Raw genomic sequence first — 23,225 nt, forward strand, 5'->3', positions numbered from 1 at the left:
CATACTTGACCCTAAGTCACCCAAGTCTTCAGAAAGACAAACCCTAAACAATGTAATGTGTAGAGAGAAGTTTGCATGCGCAAATAAAGCATTCATGGTGGCTAAGGAGTTGTGAATTGAGATACATTTTAGAATCAATTAGAGGAGAATAGAGGAAAGGAATTAGAGGATAGAAGTGACACATCTGATCAGAGAGGATCAAGTACACATTAGGAAAGAGGTGATATGTTATCTAGCAGTAGAGTGCTAACCACAGGATCATTAGTGAGACATTCTAACAGGTGAATCAGTTAAATCTCTTAATAGAGTAGTCCTAACAAGATGTAAATCCTTTAACATGGTGCTTACTTCATTATAAGTTTTAAGTCCTTTAATCAAGCACACTTCTAACAGGGTATTGAAATCCTTTAACAAGGTAAGATCTAACAATTTTATAAGCCTTTAACAGGGCATACCTCTCACAGGGTAGATCATAGTTTATGATCAAATATTATAGCCTTCATTGGATACACTTTATTACTGCAATAGTGAAGATTTATGGGTGTTATCCCCACCCCAATTTTACCTTCTCATTAGGGGGTTTTTGGGTAACCAAATATCTTGTGTCATATATGTGTTAAATGTTATTTGCTTTCATGCTATAGATGAATATGTTTAGCTAGCTATTTTAGTTTACATGCAAATTGTGAGATGGATGTATGGTGAAAGATTTTATGGTTAAAGTTTTGAAGGACTGATTCCCCCCCCCCCGCCACCCCAACTTTCAGACTTTATTTTCCCTATTGTATTTCCAAGAGTATTAAGGCCTGTGAGATAACTAGATATAACTAAAAATGGAAAGTGATGATTGTAGTAAGTTTATCTATGTCTGTGATTATACACCTGCTATATTACCCAAGCGACAACATGCAATACCCAAACTATAGTATAGTGTTATCGAGCATCAACAGACTGCTACCAACCATCAACCTATTCTACCTAAGCCAGAGACAGTACAACTTGAGAAGAATGAAGAGCCCCAACTGAATGGAGATAACATTGGAAATGAAAGAACTAAACCTGGTCTAGCCAAGTATGTGAGAAATAACCAGTCTCTTAAATAAATCATTGAAGATAGAAGCATTGGAATCATAACAAGAAGTAACTTGAAGGACCTTGCATGTTTAATTATTGAATTTGAACCAAGAACTGTGAAAGTTGCACTTGACAATGAAGATTGGATAAATGCTATGAATGAAGAGATTGATCAGATTGAGAAAAATAACACTTGGACACTATTACCAAGACTAAATGATAAGAATGTGATTAGAAAAAAGTGGATTTTTAGAAACAAACCAAATAAAAATGGAAAGTTGTGAGGAACAAGGCAAGATTAGTTTGGAAAAGATATGCTTAAGAAGAGGGAATTGATTATGTGAGACTTTTGCACCTATAGCATGATTGGAAGGAGTCAGTAATGTTTTGGCCTATGCTACTTTCAAGAGATTCAAAGTGTACCAAATGGATGTTAAATCTGCATTCTTGAATGGAATACATGAAGAGGGAGTCTACATAGAACAACCAAAAGGCTTTGTTGAACCTAATTAGAGGCACATGGTCTGCAAATTGAAAAAAGCATTGTATCGATCGAAGCAAGCATTAAGAGCCTAGTATTAAAGGTTACATTCATACTTGATTAAAATTGGATTTGCAAGAACTAGTGAAAACAATAATTTGTATTTGAAGAATGAAGCTAAGAACATGGTATTGATTACTGAGAACATGGTATTGATTGGTGGTAAGGATTTTCTATGTAAATCATTTTTCTGATCAAATGAGTAAAGATTTTGAAATGTCTATGTTTAGTGAGATCAAATTTTTCAATAGCTTACAAGTTCATCCAACAAGGAATGATAGACTTGTGACTCAGTCTAAGTACATAAAGGAGATCTTGAAATTTTTTAGCATGGATGAGTCAAGGTTAGTTTGTACACCGATGGTGACTAGATGCAAATTATCAAAAGAGGATATTATAGCTGAGGTAAATGAGACATGGTACATATCAATGATTGGAAAGCTACAACATGTTGTGCATAGTAGACTTGATATTACACTTGCAGTTGGAATTATTACAAAGTTTTCCTCTAATCCTAAGGAAACACACAGGATTGTTATCAAGAGGATATTCAGATATCTTAAAGGCACTATAGATTTTGGACGGTGGTACAATTAAGATGGTGATTTTGAACTAAAGGTTTAAACCAATGTTGATTGGGCTGGAAATGCAGATGATAGAAATAGTACAAGTGGTGGAGTTTTCTTCTTAGGAGAAAGATTAATAACATGGTTGAGCAAGCAATAAAGCTACATTTCACAATTTGTTGAGACCAAGTATGTTCCTGCTGCAATTAATTGTTCTAATATTGTGTTGATTAAGAAATTGTTGGAACGAATGCAAGATGAAGTTCCCGAGTCTATCACTACCTATTGTGACAACACTAGTGCAATAAATATATCAAAGAATCTAGTGATGCGTAAAAAAATGAAGCATATATCTATCAAGTATTGGTACTTGAGAGATCAATTACAAGGAAAGCAAGTTTTGAACATGCAAAATTTAAAAAATAAATTGTAGATATATTTACCAAGTCATTGCATGAGGATGCTTTTGAGTATCTAAAAGGAAAGTTGGGGTTCCTTCCCCTATCCAAAATTCACTAAGTGAAGATGTGTGTCACATTAATTCATGGATGATTAGATATATCTTTATAGAGTTGATGCAAGACTTCACTGTTTAGGGATATTTCTTGAAGTTGTGAAAATGTTTGTAATGAAACTGCTGAAAATTATACATGCAAGGTACAAGGTATAACTACAAGATTTTACAAGTTTCATATTAGGACTTGTATTTACCTTTGGCATTGTTGTCAAGGAAGGAGAAGATGACTAAAAGGAAGAAAGAATGAATAAAAGATGAGAAGAACTAGAAGAAGGGAGAGAAACTATGAAAAGACATGAAGATGTTGAAATGAGAAGTACACCCAAGGGGAGAAATGTTGAAGATGAAGTTGACGAAGATACAAACCAAGTACACCTGATGTTGAATTTGTTGCAGAGAACTTGAACAAAGTCAAGAGAGTTGAAAAGTTGCATTTTTGTCAATACATACATTTAATTATCTTACATGTAATGTTTTGTAATGTAAACTCTTATGTTATGTGTTGCCATTAATACCAAGAGGAGAAATTGTTAGCCCCAACTAATAATGTAAATAAGAATGCTATTATTGTACATGAAAGTCATATCAGTTATTATGTTGTCATTGATGTCAACCCTTGATTGGTTAGACATTATGGTAATTCAGTAGAGTGTCATATCATTTGATCGATGAAAAGGTTTTGAAGAAAGTATGATGATGAAAAAGTTGATAGGTATTGATATTCAATGGGCAATTGAATGAGTTAGATCCTCACAATATAATGTTGGTTTGATTATTTTGCAATCATGCTATGTTGTAATTAATTTCATAACTATTGAGTCAGTGAAAGAAAGAATACAATATTGCCCCAGCTACTAAAGTAATAACCAAGCACCTGACAAAGTACAAAGATGAAGTTTAGTGTTGATCGGGTGATCTTAGAGATAATCGAGTACAATATTGACCAAGTGAAGTGGTAATGTTCATTGAGTGGAGAGAAAATAGAAAGATGAGATTTGAGGCCAACAAATGATGAGAATTGAAAATGTTCGAGAAGCATAAAGGAGAAGGATGAAGTTTGTTATGAGATCTACAACTGGAATAATTTAGAGATGATCGTATGGAGAAGATTAGTTATTTTCAAAATAAGAAGAATATTTGAGGCAAGCTAGTATTGATTGAATGACTAGATGCGTTGAACCTAAACTAAGATGAAGATCTACAAATGTAATTAAGCGACAAGATCTAGAATGCAAAAATTAACTATTCAAGGAGATGATTGATACCAATTTTTGATTGTTGATTGTTTGTTGATATTACTAATAAAGTGTGAACTATTGAAGGAGAAAGAAGAACAAGGAGAACCGAGCATAATAGAGGAAGAAAGACAAGCAAGGGTGGTGCAAGGTGAAAGAGATAGACTGTGAATCAACCAAAGAGAGATCAAAAGGAAGAAAATCAAGCAAAGCAAATATCTAAATAAGAAAAGGTAGTACTAAACCTAAACAGATCATTTGGTTGTTACTTTGTTGTCATTTTAGCCAAAAAAAACTCTTAACCGAGTGGACCTAACAAGTCTATGAAATCCTACAAGGTAACATCAATTAGTAATGTTTGTAAATCCTTAAAAGAAGACCACTCTCTAGAAATGTCAAGGAGTGAATAAGGTCTAGATGATCTTTGATTAAAATCCTCTAACTAGATCACCCTAAATTGTGCATGTAAACCTTTCACAAAGTTGGCTCCTAGTAGAGCTCTCTTCATATGAGTGAATTATTTAGGTTGACAACCCTAGGTAGTTTTTCTCTTTACAAGGTTTTCACGGTAAAATTATGTGTTCAACTATGTGATTGGTTATGTGTTGCAAAGTTTATTTCACATTTTATTTTTCAAGATGCAACTTGGTATAAGCTAAATGGTTTCTTTGATACTCGGTATAGTCATCAACAATGAGTCAACAATTTGAAGTAACATGATTAGAAGTGAAAGATAAAATGTTGAATGTGGTTATCGAGCTTGTGATTAGAAAGTACATAAAGTTGAGTTGGTGCTGAATTTTTTTAAGGCCTATGATATAACTAGATATAATCAATTCACCCCCCCCTAGAAGTAGGCTAGAAGGGGTTGTGTGTAAGTAAGACATTGCAAAATTGTATTTAAAATGTAGTGTTAAGGTTCACTTGCCCAAAACCCTGCTCAAAACCAAAAAGCCATTTTTACTTTGCGCTTGTGTACAAGGTACTTTTATCAATGTCATTATGATACATACAAGATTGAAATTAATGAAATTATTGCTACAAGCTCAATGTTTCTTCCCTGGCACTTCTTTCACTATATTTGAAAACTAATAGAAACTTACAAAAAAGAGAGGAAAACTATAGAATAAGAATCACATTAAAATAATTAAATTATCAGGAGTTCAATGGGCTTATTAGGAAATATTCTTATAAGAGTGGTGAACGAACTTGAAACCTTACCCACGACAATAAAATGTAATATCCAACAACAACAAAGAACAAATAGAGAAAAAGATTTAATTCAATCAAGTTGCAATGAATCTATGTAGTTTTTTTTAGAGGTATGTACGAGAACTTTTGGATAAGTGCTCTTTCTTCACCCAATTCATTAATTTAAAAACATCAAATTTCTATCTAGAATAGATAAAAATGATTGTAGAAGATTTATATAGAAGTTCTTTTAATTTGATCATTATCTTACACTATAATATATCGTATATTATTCTAGAAAGGACTAGCCTAAAAGGACAAACCCTCTTTGAAACTAAAAACTTGTAGGAAAACCTTCAAACACAAGGGCTTCCTCTAAATCTCAATAAACTAAGAAACTTCAAAAACCCCTCACGCCATCAAAAATTTCGTCAAGGAAAAACATATCATTCAAGAGTTGTATGCTAAATTTCTACTAGGGAAAACAAATCCTTGAAGATTTGTATCCCTGAAGTTCATGGTCTGAGCAATTTGCTAAATTACTTTCAAGAAATTATATGAATAATGACTCTTGGCAGAAATAAACAAGACCGCTAATTCCAAATGGAGACACGATGATATATATATGGCAATGAACATAAACTTGATAAAAGAAAGAACAAAGGATGATCGAGATAAGAAGGATCTATTGTTTATTATTAATGCAAGTTCATGGCTTTGTTTAAGTTTTTTAATTTCTTTCTAATTTCAGTGTCAAAAATCTATTTCTCTCCTTACTTTTCTAGGTAGGGGCTAATAGAAATATAAATAAATAGTTATTTTCTAGTTTTAAAAATATATACAAATAATAATTAACGATGTAACAAATTTTAGAAATATATTAATTCTACAATTCTATTGACTAAAAGAAATTGAATTTGAGCACTTAATGAATGTATAAGTATAAAAGATGAGCACCATATTATGAAAAATGTATAACCCATAACTCAATACCTCAATGCTGACCTGATTGTATGTATTATAATTTCTTAAATTTTTCAAATAAAAAAAATTATTCAATACAATAATTGATATACAAACATGTTTATGAGAATGAAACTCAATATGAAAGTAATGCACCTTTGTGCCGATTTAGCATTGCCTCCTTAAATATTAGGTTCTATAGGAACAAGTTCAACCAATGTATCTCACCAAATATTTTATTTTTTCTTAGAGTAAGATACGAAGATACAAAATTATCCAAATGGCCATAGAAAAAATGGCACAAATATGGACCCAAAATAGTACTGCTGCGGCTTCCTTTACTCCAAAGCCTCTTATGTTTGCGACAGCCCCTGGATTCAATTGCATTGACCCAAAATTGTTATTGTGATGATTTTAGAAAGACTGGACGTCACTAATAATATCATTCAATATGTGATTTCCAAAATAGAATTAGTTTTGTGGATGATTCATTTACAATTTAGTAGACATGAAAGGGTTCTCTTATCTTATATGAATGTATAATCACTGATTTCTGCACGGAACAGTTCTTCTCACGAGAGAACATTCTTAAATCCTTTATTTAAAACAGCTCAAATATGCATATTACCTGAAAGAACAGATGTAGGCATTGTGTGCTGGAGAAGCAGAACAAAACGGAACATTTTGTCATTCGGTGGAAGGAAACCCAATTTATCAGCGAGAGTAACAATACCAAGACCAACTGGAGGTACAAAAAATAATCGAGCAACAATAATGGCTACAGTTGTCTTCCATCCTAGTTCCGAACTGCCGGGACCTTTGCATATAATACGAAAAAAGATTTTTACAATTGCTGGATGCATTAACGACTGCGCCATTTCTATTATGGAATATAGTGTGATAAGGAAGGATGAGGAGCATAAAATTAACTCACCTCCGACAAGGTTTCCACCGAGAGCAAGCATTATACATGGAATCATTGCTCCTCTGCACATTCCAATAGGGGAAAAAATACATTTTCTTTTGTAAATGCTTCAGGAAAGAAATCACTCAACATTCATTTCAGTATTTCTTAAATGAGTCATATTTTAACTGCAAGACGGTGCACCGAGAAACAGACGCGAAAGTAACGCTCTGATTGAGTGCAATCCTGCCCTTCATATATCACCAATGTAGATTCAGTTCTTTGATATGTGCACATTTATGCTTTAAACTTGAATCGCTTTCATAATTTTTAATGTTTGATTAAGTTAATTAATCGAGTGGTTCTAAAATTGAAATAATATCATAAGAATTTATTTAATTGATTAATTTTATTAATAAATTGAGGGGTCCAGATAATAAAATAATGTGAGCCTGCGACTTACTGTAACTTTCTAGATGCTTCTTGGAAGTCTTTGTAAGGATATGATTGATATTATAAACCATCATGACATGTATTTGAACCCTTCTTTATATAGTCAGAAGTCGAAGGTTGAAAGTGGTTCGATTGTTTGCAGTTTCAGAGGTGGGAGACCTTCCCTAGCTTGTATTTACAGTTTCGATGGGAGTCATTCTTCACTCTAGTATGTAGTTGAAAATACCATTCCGATGATGTTACATATCCATGGATTCAATGGTTGTTATGGAATCAGCTCCATATAGTAGCATTCAAATGAGAAGCGTTGGCTGCCGGCTGGGCTAGGGCTCTTTCCCTAGCCTGTTATTGTTGTTTGATCTCTACTATTTTTTCCTGTTCTGTTTGGATTGCCGGCTGCTGGTCATAGTTTGCGTGGGTGTTTTTGGTAATTTTCTGCGGTCAATTTTGGATTGGGGTTTTTTATTGTTTGCATGGCAGGGCCTGGAATTTCATCTGCGTTGGTGAGAACAGATGGTTCTTCTCCAACTATGCATGCAATGAGATCTAAATCGTTTTATTCAAGGGAGAGCTCCAAGTTGAAAAAAGTTAATGGTTGTTTTCCGCATAGCCATGATCGCCTTGTTCTGGTTATTCCTCCAGCGGCTGTTATGGAGGACATTGAATATTGGACCAAGCATGCTTTGATTTGCAAATTTCTTGGAATCCGAATTTCCCTATCTGCTCTTGAGGCATAGATCCGCCGCTCATGGCAGGTGGAAGGCGATATGGAGATTATGTTGGCAAGGAATAGTTATTTTTTTGTTGTATTCTCTTGCATGTTTGATCGTGATCGTGTTTTTGAAGGAGGCCCTTATTTCTACAACGATGTGGGGTTATTTGTCAAACCCTGGCATTCAAGATTTAATTTTGCTGAGGATCTCCCTTCAACAGTGCCAGTTTGGGTTCGCTTGCCTCGACTTTCCTTGGAATTTTGGCGTGAGGACATCCTTCGACAAATCGTTGCTTTGTTGGGGAAGCCAACTGCGATTGCACATCAATCCCTCGATAAAAAGGTTATTTCTTATGCTAGAATTTGTGTTGAAATTAATTTGAATAACCCATTACCAGATTCTTTGGAAATTTGTCTTGAGGCTTCTTCCTGGGTGCAATAGTTAGATTATGAATCCCTCCCTTTTCGCTGTCGGATTTGTCATGAGTATGGTCATCTACAGCGTCAGTGCCCCCGTAACTTGACTTCCAAAGGAATGGATGGTTCTACTGCTGGCAATGGTGGTTTGGCAGATTCTACAGGGAGAGGACAATCTCAAATGGCTAATACTACCAAGGGGATAAATCTGCAAGATGCTACAGGTAAGGGTAAGGCTCAAATGCAGGATAAGGATGGATTTACCCCTGCTTGCCCACGAGCTAAGGGGCATGGTCAGAAGAGGCCTTTGAAAAAGAGATTATCTGATTCAAGTTTTAATGGCTTTGAGGTGCTGGATAGTATGGTTCTAGAGGAGGGTATTCCTCCTCCTATCTCTTCTGATCCAGTTTGCCCAGACGAGGGATTTGTTCCTAATGACGCTTGTGGGGCATCCCAAGTTGTAGTATACTAGAACTGTGAGGTCCCTGTAGCCCCTGTGACAGAGGCTCTGGTGACTCCTGTGGTGTTGGAGGATAATGATGTTATTCTGGCTGACCTGGTTAAGGATGTGCTACCATCAGGTAAAGGCAAGGGATCTCCTCTCCCCTTGGGGTTGATGCCTAGACCCTTTAAGCGGGTTTCTTTTACTCCCCCTCTAAGAAGTGGGCGCAAAACAGACCAAGAGAAGATTAAACTCACAGGAGATATATTGATTGAGTCTGGTTCAGTGAAACCTTTGGATGCTCATTTTCCCAATTCTACCCAATGATGATTATTCTCTCATGGAATGTTAGAGGGTTGAATAGCATCCCTAGACAAAAGGCTATTCATAACTTGGTGGTTGATCATAGTCCTGATGTTTTTTGTATCCAAGAGACTAAGCTCTCTGTGGAGTCTATGGTCCAACATGCCTCCAGTATTTGGTCTCGTGGCCAATGCCAGTGTGTTGGGGCAACAGGCAGTGCTGGTGGTTTAGCTATATTTTGGGATCCACAGAAAATTTCTCCCCTTGGCTGGGTGTCTTCTCGCTCAGCTCTCTCTATGGTAGCTTCTGCTCTAGGCTTAGGAGAGGTAATCAAGGTTACTAATGTGTATGCACCTGTTGATCTTGTGGGAAAGGAGGAACTTTGGAACCATATTCAATATGTTAGAAATTGTCAACCTTATCATCCTTGGGTGTTAGCAGGGGACTTCAATTCAATTTTAAGTTTGTAGGAGAAGCATGGTGGTTTGGCTAGACTGGGGCCTTCTTCTGCTCTTCTTCGGCAACACATATCTCTTTTGCATCTCTTTGATGTTAAGCCTTCTAATGGTCTATATACTTGGAATAATCTAAGGACTAGAGCTGATGCTATCTCAGAACGTTTGGACAGATTTCTTGTTTTTTGCTTCTGGGTTAGTGGCACTCTTACTCTCTCTTCGGAAATCCTTGATTGGAGGGGTTCTGATCATTGGCCAATCAAATTTTCTGCTATCAAGGCTTGTGTTCCAAAGCATCCTCCTTTTAAGTTCCAGATGATGTGGCTTCGTGACTCCTCTCTTCGTGATTTTGTTTTATGTTGGTGGAAAGATGGTGCTCTTGCATATGGTACTGAAATGTACTCATTTTCTAAAAAGCTTCAATATGTTAAAAGGCAGCTCAGGATATGGAATAGGCAATGCTTTGGGAACCTTCACTCTATGAAGAGGCTTGCTCAAGAAGATCTTAATGTCATCACAAGGGAGATTAGAGATCGCGGTTTCTCTGAGGATCTTGGAAGGGCTGAATCCCTTGCTTCTAGAGCTCTAGAAGAATGGGAACTTCGAGAGGAAATTTTTTGGAAGCAAAAGGCTAGAGTTGATTGGCTCCAGGAAGGTGATCGGAACACTGCCTTTTTCCATAAATTAGTGCAATTTCGCCGAAATCGGAGCAATATCTCTTCTTTGGTTAATTCTCAAAGTGTCCAACTGAATTCCTTGCCAGCTTTGTTCCAGGAGGCTACTCACTACTTTTCTACCCTCTTTTCTTAGGACTCTCCTCCTGTTGATAATGAAGAAAATATTATTTTGTCTTGTATTCCTTCCCTTATCACTCAAGAAATGAATGATTATCTCATGCGTCCAATATCTTTGGAAGAGCTGGAGGAGGTGGTCTTTGGCATGCCTAAGGGGAAGGCTCTTGGTCCTGATGGCTTTCCAGTTGAGTTCTTTCAAGAATTTTGGGACATCATTAATCATGATTTTTTGGAGGTGGTTAAGGAATCCTATTCTAGCAAGCAGATGCTTCGGGCTTTGAATTCTACATTCTTGACTCTTATTCCTAAGAGAGAGGGTGCTAATCAATTGGAGTTTTTTAGACCAATTGCCTTATGTAATGTGGTTTACAAAGTTATTACTAAGTTGATTGCTGAGAGAATTAAAAAGTGGCTACCCATTATTATCTCAGAGGAACAAGGTGGTTTTGTTGCTGGAAGGCAAATTTTGGATAGGGTGGTTATTGCTACTAAGGCTATTCACTCTATGGCTACTTCAAGGGAGAGAGCAATGTTTGTTAAGCTAGATATGGCTAAGGCCTATGATAGAGTTAAATGGAGTTTCCTAAGGAGTATTCTTCTTTCTTTTGGATTTAGCTCTGACTGGGTTAGTTGGACTATGAATTGTGTTACTTCTGCCTCTATTTATGTTCTTATTAATGAGCAACCTTCTCAACTATTTGGTGCCTCTAGAGGCCTCCGCCAGGGTGACCCCCTCTCCCCATATCTTTTCATCATCATGGCTGAAGGCTTGGGTAGATTCATTATGTATCAGGTGTCCCAGAATTCTATTCAGGGGTGGCGGTGGGGTAATGGCTTACCTTCTCTTTCCCATCTTCAATTTGTTGATGATTCTGCTCTTGCGGGTCTTGCTAGGATCAAGGAAGCTGAAGCCTTTCGACATGCTTTGGACATTTATTTGGCAGCTTCAGGCCAGAAAGTTAATAAGCACAAATCTTCCATTTACTTTTTTAACACTCCTGATTCTATTCAGCACAGGATTGTTGGTATCCTGCGGTTTCAGATTGGGTCACTTCCTTTGACTTATCTTAGCATTCCTATTGCTGTTTCTAGGCAGCCACGTCTCTTCTGGCAAAATTTGATTACCAAGCTTCAAGATAAGGTTAATCATTGGACTCATAGATGGCTTTCAACTGCTGCCCGGGTTACTCTTCTTCAAGCTGTTATCCAAGCTCTTCCTACTTATAGATGTATGGTTCAAGCTGCTCCTATTTACTTTCTCAAGGAGTTTGATGCTCTCTCTCAGCAATTTCTTTGGAGTGGTAATTTGTGTAGTACTAAATGGAGCTTGATTAGTTGAGCAACTGTTTGTAGGCCTAAAAAGGAGGGTGGTCTTGGTCTTCGATCAGCTCTCTTGAGTAGTCAAGCATTGGCTGCTAAACTTTATTGGCGATGGTGCTCTGGACAACATCAACTTTGGGCTCGTATTATCACTCATAAATATTTTCATGGTGCTGATCCTTGCTCTGTTTTTACACTTCCTCTTGAAGGTCGTGGCTCAATGGTCTGGCATACTTTGAAGACAGGTGCGGTGTTAGTGAAGAGGGGTTTGATCTGGATATGTAAAGGAGGTTCTCAGGCTTTGTTGTGGTCTGATGCTTGGGATGGATTCTCTTCCATTTTATCCATGTACCCTCATCTTCAGTCTCTTTGTGACTCTTTTCATGTCGTGGATGGGGTAAAGTGGCTCATTACAAGACTCCTTTATCAATTGGGACCTGTTGTTGGCTACAGATGGAAGCATTCTTCTAATTGGCCTCCTGGAGGTACAGACGTGGATTGTTAGCAGCTTTCTCAAATTCTGGCCTCTAGAGAGTGTTCCTCTTTGCTCGGTCCAGATGTTTTGGCTTGGGGAGGTACCTTGTCTGGTAAATATCATGTCTCTGCTGGGTATCAGGAGATAACTAGACAATTATTTGGTGATGTTGAGGTCCCTTGGTGGAAGCAAGTTTGGAATAAAGTCTCTTGGTCCAAGTGCAATTTTTTCATGTGGCTAGTGGCTCACAACCGCTGTCTTACATGGGCTAATCTTTGTAAACGTGGATTTCAGGGCCCCTCTTTTTGTGTTCTGTGTGGTAATGGGGAGGAGTCTGTCTCCCATATGTTCTTCCATTGCTCCTATTCTCTTCAGCTATGGCACCTTTGGTGGAGTGCTTGGGGTTGCTCTTGTAGGCATGCTTCCTCTTTGCTTGAGTTTTGGGCCCGCTTGGGAAGTGCTCCCTCCAAGTCTTCTCCTCTCCATGCTGCTTGGATTGCTGGCCCATCATTCTTGCTTTGGCATATATGGTTGGAGAGGAATCGTCGAATATTCCAAGATGTTCGGCTTGGTGTTTTGCATCTTTGGTGGAAGATCTTACATTCTCTTCATGAAACTATTCTTGTGAAGTGTGAGCTAGATGGGGGTATGGATCTGGTTGATCTTGCTATATGCAATCGCCTCAATTTTCATCTTCAAGATGGGCCTGCAGCTCAAAGGTTTCTTTCTATGTCTAGGCAGCTTCAACATCAGAAGAAGGGTCGTGTAAATTGGGATGGGCATTGGACTCCTCCCTATGGAGTTCTGAAAATTAACATTGATGGTTCTTCCCGGGGGAATCCAGGCCCTGCTGGTAGTGGGGGAGTGACTCGTTGTAGTTCTGGTGATGTTAAATTCTTTTTCTCGGTTCATAAGGGTGATTTCACTAACAATCTCATGGAAGCTCAGGCTATTTTATATGCTGTGGAACAGTGTTGCTTGCGGGGATGGAGTAAGATTATCTATGAGTCTGATTCCCAGGTGGTGGTGAACTTGCTTTTTTCGCAGGAGCTTGAGGATGTTAGTTGGCAGCTGGCCACTGTTGTTAATCAGATTATTCTCTTCTCTACCTCTTTTCAATTCATTAGGTTCATGTATATTCCTCGTGAATGGAACAGAGTTGCTGATTGTTTAGCCAAATGGGCTTCTAGTCATGATTCGGGTTGGAATATTATGGATAGGAGGCAACTTTCCTTTGAGATGGTGCAAGAATTTGATGATCTTGTTGCTCAGGATCGAGCTCCTTGTTGAGCTCTCCTTGTTGTATTCCTTTCTGTCTTAATAAATTTTTACCCCTCTTTTCCAAAATAGAAAGTACCATTCTGATATTTCACATTGTACTCCAAAACTGGGAAGTCTTTTTGCAAAGACAAATTTGTGCATACAGATATAATTTGAGAATAAGTCTCAAATTAACTCATTGTTTTCTATGGTCAAGTCAAGTCCAAATTGCATTCTGTGTTTTATATACAATAACATAGTTCCAAATTCCAATGATCACAGTGTGCTGAAAGGTACCAAAGGGTGCCAAGTGCTGAGGGTTGAGCGTCGAAGGGTGTCAAAGGTTGAGAGTCGAAGAGTGTCGAAGGTTGCCAAGTGCCAATGGTTGTTGGAAGGCGAGTGTCAGAGGGTGCCAAGAGCCAAAGGGTGCCAAGTGCTAAAGCATGTCGGAGGGTGTTGAAGCTGAGCTAGATAATTGAATTGAAGGTGAGCTAGATCTGATATTCAGCAGACCCTAGCATAAAGTTCAGATTGTAGCAGATATAAGGTGATTTTGTCTTGGACTAAAAGCAATTTTCTTCATTAAGTCCATTATTACCAGATTTATTAGACAGTTTTTAGCTTGTTTAAGGTTTAAAAAAAGAATTGTGTAAGCCCGATTTCTTGAAAGAAGGTGAAAAATGCATAAATTGTAACAAGGATGTGAAGAATATTAGGTTCCTAAGGGTTAAAACTAACAAATTATTTTTAGAGAATCTGAGAATATTTTCATATTTTGATTTCTAAGAAGTGGATTCTTTCGAACTCTCAAGTAGGAAGTATGGCATCAATCATTTGAATATTATTCATAATTGTAATTCAACGTTTCCTCTTGCAGTAGTAGATGTCGGATTCCAAGATTGGAGTAGTTTCAAGAAAAGCTCCACAAGCCCAAATGAAGTATGATTTCAAGGGAATTCTTTTGGAGTCCAATATCATTTTGAAATGGAAAAGATCAGAGACACATCAATACGGAGGAATTCAAGAAAAGAACGTATAGATAATTCATCCAAGTTGGCAAGGAGGATGGTGAGGAATAATATTGTGCAAGCTGCTGTTTTTCCCCCTGCAGTGCAATGTAGTGAATTGATGGCAAAATGTGCTAAACTCTGTGATCCTGAGGCAAGGCAAGTTATAGCTCATGATTGTAGAGTATTTGCTGATCTTTTAGAGGAGGCTATCAAGGAAGCACTTAATATTCCTACTTACAACTCCACAACCCACAAGACAAAGAAAAAAGCCTTGAAGATTTACAATAAGGGACCTGACTCTTGTATGGCAACTATTTATAATACATGGATTTTGCAACCAAGGAAACACCATTCTAGATTACCAAAGAAGCTTCTTGATTCTGCCTTCAAGGAAGAATATGGAGATCTTGTGATCTTGTTGAACCGAGTAATGGGATGCCCTCAAACCGCTAGCTTCAAGCCATGGATGTTCTACTTTGTTGAGGAGATAACATCAGGCATAAAGATGATTGATTTGGGCTAACATAACCTAGATAATCTTTGGAGCGTACTCCATCATTTTATATGAGTTCATTTATTGTCTACATGCTTGGCAAGAAGTTTAGATATCGAGGATTGACATGCAATGGACAAGTTGGGAATGAAGAAGGACAATTCAAAGTGTATGAATGGTATCCTCAATTATACCATCACAATAATACTCACTTTACAAGGGAAATGATGCCTTCTCCATGTATATAATAAGACTTTTACAAGGAACAACTCACAAAAGAATGTCATAAGAAGCTAAGGAATTGGTAAAGAAATATGGTTCCCAATTCATTCAATTTCCCAAGTTCACCTACATTGAGGTGCAAGGATTTTTTGCTTTCCCATATAGAGTTCCTTTAAGATGCATAAATGAGTTTTACAGATGAAGATACTAATGAAGGAATGATATTGGAACGTCAAGAACCTCAAGAAAATGAAGAGCTAAATAAAGATGATGAGAAAACTGCTGCTCTTGAATAGCTAAATAATAGGATGAAGAAGGCAGCAATAATAGAGTACTCCAGGCAATGACTCATATAGATTTGGTAAAACCGTGGAAAAGAAGCTGGCAAAGAAATATTTCAAGACTATAAAGGAAAGTTCAGGATCTCACATGAGGCACGTCCCAATTCCAGAAATTGACAAGGCAAAAGAAGACATCAGTCCAAAAGAATATTAAGTTGTGACTATTGACTTGGATCAACAACAAGAGGGCATGAGGTTAAAAAATTGGACGATTCCATGAAAACAATTAAGGAAATCTTAAAGAAGGAAGAAGAAAAGAAGAATCGGCTAAAGGGAAAAAATTTGGAATTGAGAGATTATATAAAACACTTGATGAAAACAATTCAACAGTTTGTGAAAACATTTGTCTCTTTGGCAACACTCCTAAGCGATCAGTTGAAGATTGAAGAAATGAAGCACAAGTACAAGAATTGGATTGATATTTTTTTTCAAAAAGAAAATGAATTCACTGGGGAATTGGTACAAATATATGAGAGAGTTGTTTCCATTTAGGATAGGATATAGGTCCTTAATTGTGTGAAGAATTCCATCCCATTCAGGTAAAGACCATTCCACACTTGCACGTGTTGATGATATTCCTAAAAAAACTTTGGTGGAAGTGCAATAGAAGCAACTCAAGCATTCAAATATTCACCATTGGTGAAATGCATGTTGATATTGAGGAAGAAAATTGTTGAGAAGGTAAAGATGTTAGTAATCAAGGTCCACACCTCACAACTGGGGGGGGGTAGGGGTGAATCAGTTGTGTGATAACTATAAAATTCAAACTTCTTAAACTGATCACCAAACAGGAATATGACAATGCACAACAATAAGAAAGCCTACACCATAACACAAGGATTTTTGTTAAAACTTCTTAAATTTTCCATCACACATTCCTTACACATCATGTTAGTAGTGTTACAGTGTGATTGCTACAATGTAATAGCACTGTTTATAAATTTTGTGTGTTCCAAATGCAATCATCTCTCTCGCCTTCATATTGAAAATGAGGCAAGGAGAGACATGTCCCTTCATGTCTATTCATTATTATGAGATTATGAGATTAATACAAATGATTTTATATATATATATATATAAGTCTCATAGAATTTAACTAACAAAAGCTAGAAAGACATCAACACTCCCTCTTAGCTAGGGAGGATAACCACAGGATATGACATTAGCCCAGCATAATATCAAAAATGGCATGTTTAAAAACATCCTTGATCAGAAGATATTTACTATTACATATTATCTCATGCTATCAGGAGTAATGGCCTCAGAATATCAACTAGCATGATATTCACCAAGTACTCCAAGCAATGGCCTCTTGAATGTCAAGTCGTATGATTTTCACTAAGTACTTTGAATAATGGCTTCTTGAACACCAAGTTGCATGATATTCACCAAGTACTCTCAATAACGGCCTCTTGAACATCAATTTGCATGATATTCACCAAATACTCAAAATGTCCATAAGGTATACCTCAATAATACTTACCATAGGAACAATATATTCATGGTCTGTTTAAGGAAAGTAAAACACCGTGCAAGATACTATGTGTCATGATTTGCTTAGCCATCATAAGATGTCCATCATAATGGAAGATTAAGTTATTGTAAGATTGTCACTTTCCAATAAGTTTAACAAATGCAAGTGATAAACATTTGGAAGTCAATGTACACAGGGGGCAAGCCCATACACACATGACATCAGAAGTTTACATGAAGTCACCATGCATACTCTCATGTGGTGTTGTCATGACATCCACCATGAACCATATCATAGAATAAGGGTTTTCACCTCTAACTTCTATCTCATTGAGAAGAATATATTATGAGGGATTGCACTTGGAACTTCTCCTTCACGAAGAAACACTAACCTTTTGACCTCCTAGTCAAGGTTACTTCTAATCAAATGTCAAACTCCCTCTGAATCTGATATCACCTTTTTTGACCTCCTCGTACAAGGTTGTTTGTGATGAAATGTCAGACTCCCTCTGAATCTGATATCAATCTTTTTTTCTTGCAAGAACATCCCTGGAGAGAAAAGAAAAGATCAAGGCAAATAGATCTTATAGTACTTATACAAATAAGAGGTTGACTACCAGAAAAATAAAGGTGGTTCTCAAGATATAATAATCCGAAAATATTTATATATCACATTATGTTGAATTCTACTTAATATTTTCTTCAAAATGAAATGTATCAAAACTCGCAATAGTGTTTTTAACCAATGTCTTATCTTTCATATTCATCTAATATTTTCTTTCATAAAAATACTTTGAATAAAATAATCATCTCTTCTTCACACAATTCTTCTATACATTTGTGAAAAAGGTTCACATGTTCTTTTGTTGAACTTCTTGATTTACTTGTGCTTAAAAATATTCCCATCTTGTGAATGAACTTCAATTACTCATTAGTAATTTATTGATGTTTCGGGATATAAAAAATATTCCACTTCCAATGTCTTCTTATCTTTTCTTGATATTTCCTTGGGGTCATTGGGGAATGTTATTTAGTGAGTACCCGATAGTCATTAGTTACACCGATGAAAATAAATACCATCTATGGAATTTATATATCATCATGACTTTGACCGATAGGATCTTATCAGTATAGATCATAAAGTTAGTGTAACATTTACAATGCAATTCTCAATGACTTGTGTCGGCATATATCTCTTGGATTTTTCATTAGTGTAGCATTCCATTGTCAGGATAGGCTTTGAATTTTTATGCTGATGACAATAGGTTTAGGGTCTCCTCAATAGAATTTGAGTCCATTGCTTCGTATCTCTATACTCATATTACATGACGCATGAACACAACATCATCAACATTCCTAGTGGCACACATGACAGTTTTATTGCCTTTGTCATTTCCTTTCATGTTGTGCTGAATTTGCAACCCAATCCACTTTATATAGTGGAGCATTAACCAAAGCACTTTCATTGTCAGATTTACAATCCTTATCAATAGACCATCCTTTGCTGTGTATATAGTGCTTATCAATAACCATCCCTTGTACATATCATAATATTCTCTCAATTTAATGTTTGTAATGAATTTGAAAAATATGCTCCGATAACCGCCTAGATGAGGGTTTTGTGTCTTAATGTTCTGAAATTGTCATTTTTTGTCTTTTATCAGGCCTTCATCTATTTGAAGCCCCTATTGATTATGGCTTTCATATAATATGAAATAGACTGCTATTTATGGTCACAGTCACTGCTCATATTGATCTGTTTGAATAGTCTCTATATATTTGTTGCTGTCAAAAATCTTCAGATTTAAGTTGCTAAATGATTAGAGAGATTTGCTGGAGTTGTCATTAGATGTTGAAAGGATCATTCAACGTTTAACCTCCTTGTCGCCCACAGTGAGCAATGCTACTGATCATCCTCTCTGAACATGTTCGCTCCTTATTCAACAAGATTTTCAAGGTTCCACTGGCTCAATTGGTAACTAATATCACAAAAAAGGCCTTGGAGAAGTGGAATAATGATATGGCAGAATGCAGCAAGTATGTGAATGTTGATTGGTTGATCAGCAAGAAGCCTAATCTTGTTAGATGGCCAAAGAGAGTGTGTCATTCTGATTTCAAGGAAGGAAGCAATGATCTTATCACGCTATTTAGTTGCATTAATGAACTTAATGTATCCTACACCTTTGAACCATGGATGAACAAGTGCATTTCCTTCATTGTTCACTCCAAACAAAAGAGCTTTTGAGGAGAAATGATCAGTGATATGTTATTAAAGAAATTGTATCAAGGGTCTTCAATTGGGACCTTCTACATGAACTCATACATGGTATACATTGTTTCTGCCCTGGATTCATGCTCGGGCCTATCTCACTCACATAACAAGCCAATTTGGGAGTATTTTAATTAGCTCACCTTGAGGTCTAGCCAGACGAACTACAGGAGGGTGCAAGATGTTTTCTTTGGGCATTACATGTGCCTATTCAACAAGGAACTTCCAAAGAAGCACATACCCGATGAGGCTTGGGCTAAGGTAAATGAGTATGGTTGTTTGTTCCTTCAGTTTCCAAACTTCACATCTATGAGGGTTGGTTATTTTAGAGTTGTATTGTACACTCTTCCAAGATACCCTACCGACAAGATTATCCTAGTAGAGCTAGTGAGACAACCAATGGCAGTGTTGAAGATGGCAGTTGCGATAGAGATCTTTATCTCTAGAAATATGGACGTTATTACCGTTATTGTCACCTTCAGCTGAAAAGGACACTTACGTTTAAATTGTAATATTCATGTAATGACGTGTCATTCGACATGCATTGAGGCATGAAAATTTGAAGAGTTGTAATTGTTATTGTAACAAGAGACGCAATGCATCAAAGTTCCTGCCAATAATTAGAAGGAAAATAGAGATTTATAGATAGAAAGAAAGGATATGAAGAGAGGGCCAAAAGAGAGAATGATATGTTATTGCAAGGACAAGTAAAGGTAGAATGATAGAAAGAGTTGAAGGGAATTTTAAAAATATTAATAATTATATTATTTTAAGAAATATATAAATAACAGTAAAAATTATATTATATGAATGAACTACTTATTTCTACCAATTCAATTATAAGTCGAAATATTTAATTTTAAAAAATAAATTGCTGATTACTTAATTCAAACTATGAAAATATCTAGCAAGTTTGAGGGGCAGTATTAGTTTTACAATTTGTAAAATAATAAAAATAAAAATTAGAACAAGATTGTAAAATAGTAGCTAGTAAAACAGTGTAAACTTAAAGAAATAACATTTTACAATTGAAAAAAATAAATATCAATATAAAACTAATAATAAATATATTTAAAATAAGAAATATAAAATATTTAACTCTATATTTGAACTAGGTAAGAAAAATAGATTGTGATAATTAATATTGATTAGACATTCATTTTTGTCCATAGTGGTGTGAGGTGGAAGATAAAATGATTATTTTTTTGAAAAATCTAATCAACTTGTTACAAATGTGAAAGGATCAAGTTGTAATTAATGCATTCATTAATGCATGATAGATTTGTTAGAAAATATTTGTATTTTTGTTGAAGAAAATTGAATTTTCTTCCTACCAAAAATAGTATGGTCTAATAGAATGAAAGAAAAATGTGATTTATAAAATAACAAAAAATCAGAAAAAGATATAAACATTTGAAATTTGTTTCAATAATTTAAACTCCATGAGTTAATTGGTCAATTGAATTGAAAAATTGAACTGATTGAAAGCAATAGTATCTTGCCTTTGGTAGGAACTAAAAATTAGAGCAAATTGTAAAATAGTAGCTAGTAAAACATAGTGTAAACTTAAAAAAATAACATTTTACAATTGGCAAAAATAAACATCAATGTAAAACTAATAAATATATTTAAAATAAGAAAACATAAAATATTTAACTCTATATTTGAAGTTGCTAAGAAAAATAAATTGTGATAATTAATATTGAATACATTCATTTTTGTTTAAAGTGGTGTGAGATGGAAGATAAAAATATTATTTTTTTAAAAATCTAATGAACTTGTCACAAGTGTGGAAAAGATAAAGTTGTAATTAATGCATTCATTAATACATGATAGAGTTGCTAGAAAATATTTGTATTTTTGTTAGAGAAAATTGAATTTTTTCATTACCAAAAATAGATAAACCAATAGAATGAATGAAAAATGTGATTTATAAAATAATGAAAAATTAGAAAAAGATGTAAACATTTGAAATTTCTTTTAATCTTTTAAATCCTATGAGTTGATTGGTCACTTGAATTGAAAAATTGAATTGAATGAAAGCAATAGTATCCTGCTTTTGGCAGGAACTAATGAAGAGTCACATTTTAGGAAATTTGAATTGACATTCGGTTAGTATGTGAAGAGTCTCTCCTTAAGTTATTTATATCGCATCTAGCAATAGGCTTTGTACACTTGAATTTTATTCTCAATAAAATGATCTTTTGTTGTGTGGTTGGGTTTTTCCCTTCATTCTCAAAGGGTTTTCCTAAGATGTTTATGGTGTTTGTTGTTTCAATTTTGACTCTTTTCTTGTTGTTGTTGATCATCACTAACTTATGTGCTCAAGTTTTAACATGGTATCAGAGTGGGGCTCATAACCGCAATAAAATGAATCTAAAGCTAAGTTATTTTTTTGTTTTTTCTCTTGTGAATTCTAGATTATTCGCATGATTTGATTCTCTGTGGTCTATGTGTCTCTTTTTAGTTTTTTATGAAGGCAATTATTTTTGTGTGCGTTGTTTTCTTGAAGGCTCAAATTTCATTATATTTCCTGGCAGTTGAGTTATCAGGTCTTTTTTTTGCTAAAGTTGAGTGCATATGAGCATCAATTCTTTGTGGTATATTGTTGATACTCTTGTTTTATGGTTTTTTGAAGAGTCCTCTTTGTCGTCATGTGCATCGTGTGCTCGTGCCAATTTTATTCGTCTTGGCTTTGTTGCATGTTCATTTTGGCCTGGCATTATTTTCTTACCATGGCTCCATGGTTTATGTGTTGCTAAGTAAGCCTTGACCATGCGTTGATATCTTTTGACATCGTGGAGAGCCTAGTTTTACCGTGTTATCTTCATGTCTTTATCCTTTCCTTAGTAGCGATCTAATCTTCATGTTGTTATCTGGCATGTCATCAATTTTATGTGTGTCTCCTTGAATTCATTTTTCCACATTCTTGCATGTGTTTATCCATTATCCCAATAACGTGGATTGTCAGTCTTTTGGTCATATGCAGAGTAAGCTTCCTTGTTGCTTGGTAATCAAGAGCCAAGCTATTACATCCCAATTTTTGACCTAATTTGAAATATAGCCGTTAAGTTTCACATGAAGTCAGTTGACAATTAAATTGGTTGTAATCTTGTGAAATGGTAAGATAGTTAGACGTTATAATTTCAAGTGAAGATAACATGCTAGTTGATCATTAATCACAAATTCATAGAATTGAGAAGATGGTTAACCATTGTGATTATTTATAATTTAATAATTTATTATGATAATAAAATTTAACTGTGGAGAATTTCCTTGTAGGAAGCATGTCAAAGGGGTGGAAACATTGTTAGAAAAGAATTAGGCAGGAGCATCACCATCACTGGGCAGATGGGTTGAGAACCTAGCAACTTGAAACAGATACATCTATGGGACCTACATGAGCTATTTAAATAAATTAAAAAACATAAAATAATTGAGTTAAAATATAAAACGTACCTCAAAAGATTTTTGATCTTCATCGTATTATTTTAATAAATATTTATATTCATGCATTTAAATGTAAAAATGATTTGGCACCATTATATTTTAATAATTTAATAAAATAATGTTTTAATAATATTCAAAATATAATAACATTTGAATTATAATATTCAAATTATAATCTTCCAACTCTATTCTTTCCATTTTAATATTCTTGCTCTTAATCGATTAACACTTGGCATGATAAATTGGCTAAAATCAAACTTTAATCTTTCCAACTTCTCTTCCAACCTTTTTATTTTCTTTTTCCTTTTTTTTTTTCCAATCAATTTAATGCTTGGAATTTGAATG

At 35.4% G+C, this 23,225-nt stretch overlaps 1 protein-coding gene across 4 annotated transcripts in view; it reads right to left on the bottom strand.

Moving 5' to 3' along the window:
• Window positions 1-6,110: 6,110 nt before the first annotated feature.
• LOC149539336 (protein PIN-LIKES 6-like) overlaps window positions 6,111-23,225 on the bottom strand; it is a 120,802-nt gene continuing 103,687 nt past the window's right edge. For 2 of the 4 annotated variants that reach the window (XM_089800640.1, XM_089800641.1), the window contains 3 exons: window positions 7,022-7,074; window positions 6,716-6,904; window positions 6,111-6,458 (listed from right to left, as the gene is read on the bottom strand). In XM_089800640.1, the coding sequence (XP_089656766.1) occupies window positions 6,334-6,458; window positions 6,716-6,904; window positions 7,022-7,074 (367 nt within the window). In that variant the 3' untranslated portion in view covers window positions 6,111-6,333. The remainder of the gene's footprint in view (window positions 6,459-6,715; window positions 6,905-7,021; window positions 7,075-23,225) is intronic. The other 2 variants (XM_089800642.1, XM_089800643.1) reach the window with 1 other exon arrangement.

The sequence above is a fragment of the Cupressus sempervirens genome, chromosome 9 (assembly GCF_028749045.1).
Source record: "Cupressus sempervirens isolate cs-2001-9-10 chromosome 9, ASM2874904v1, whole genome shotgun sequence".
Taxonomy (NCBI): domain Eukaryota; kingdom Viridiplantae; phylum Streptophyta; class Pinopsida; order Cupressales; family Cupressaceae; genus Cupressus; species Cupressus sempervirens.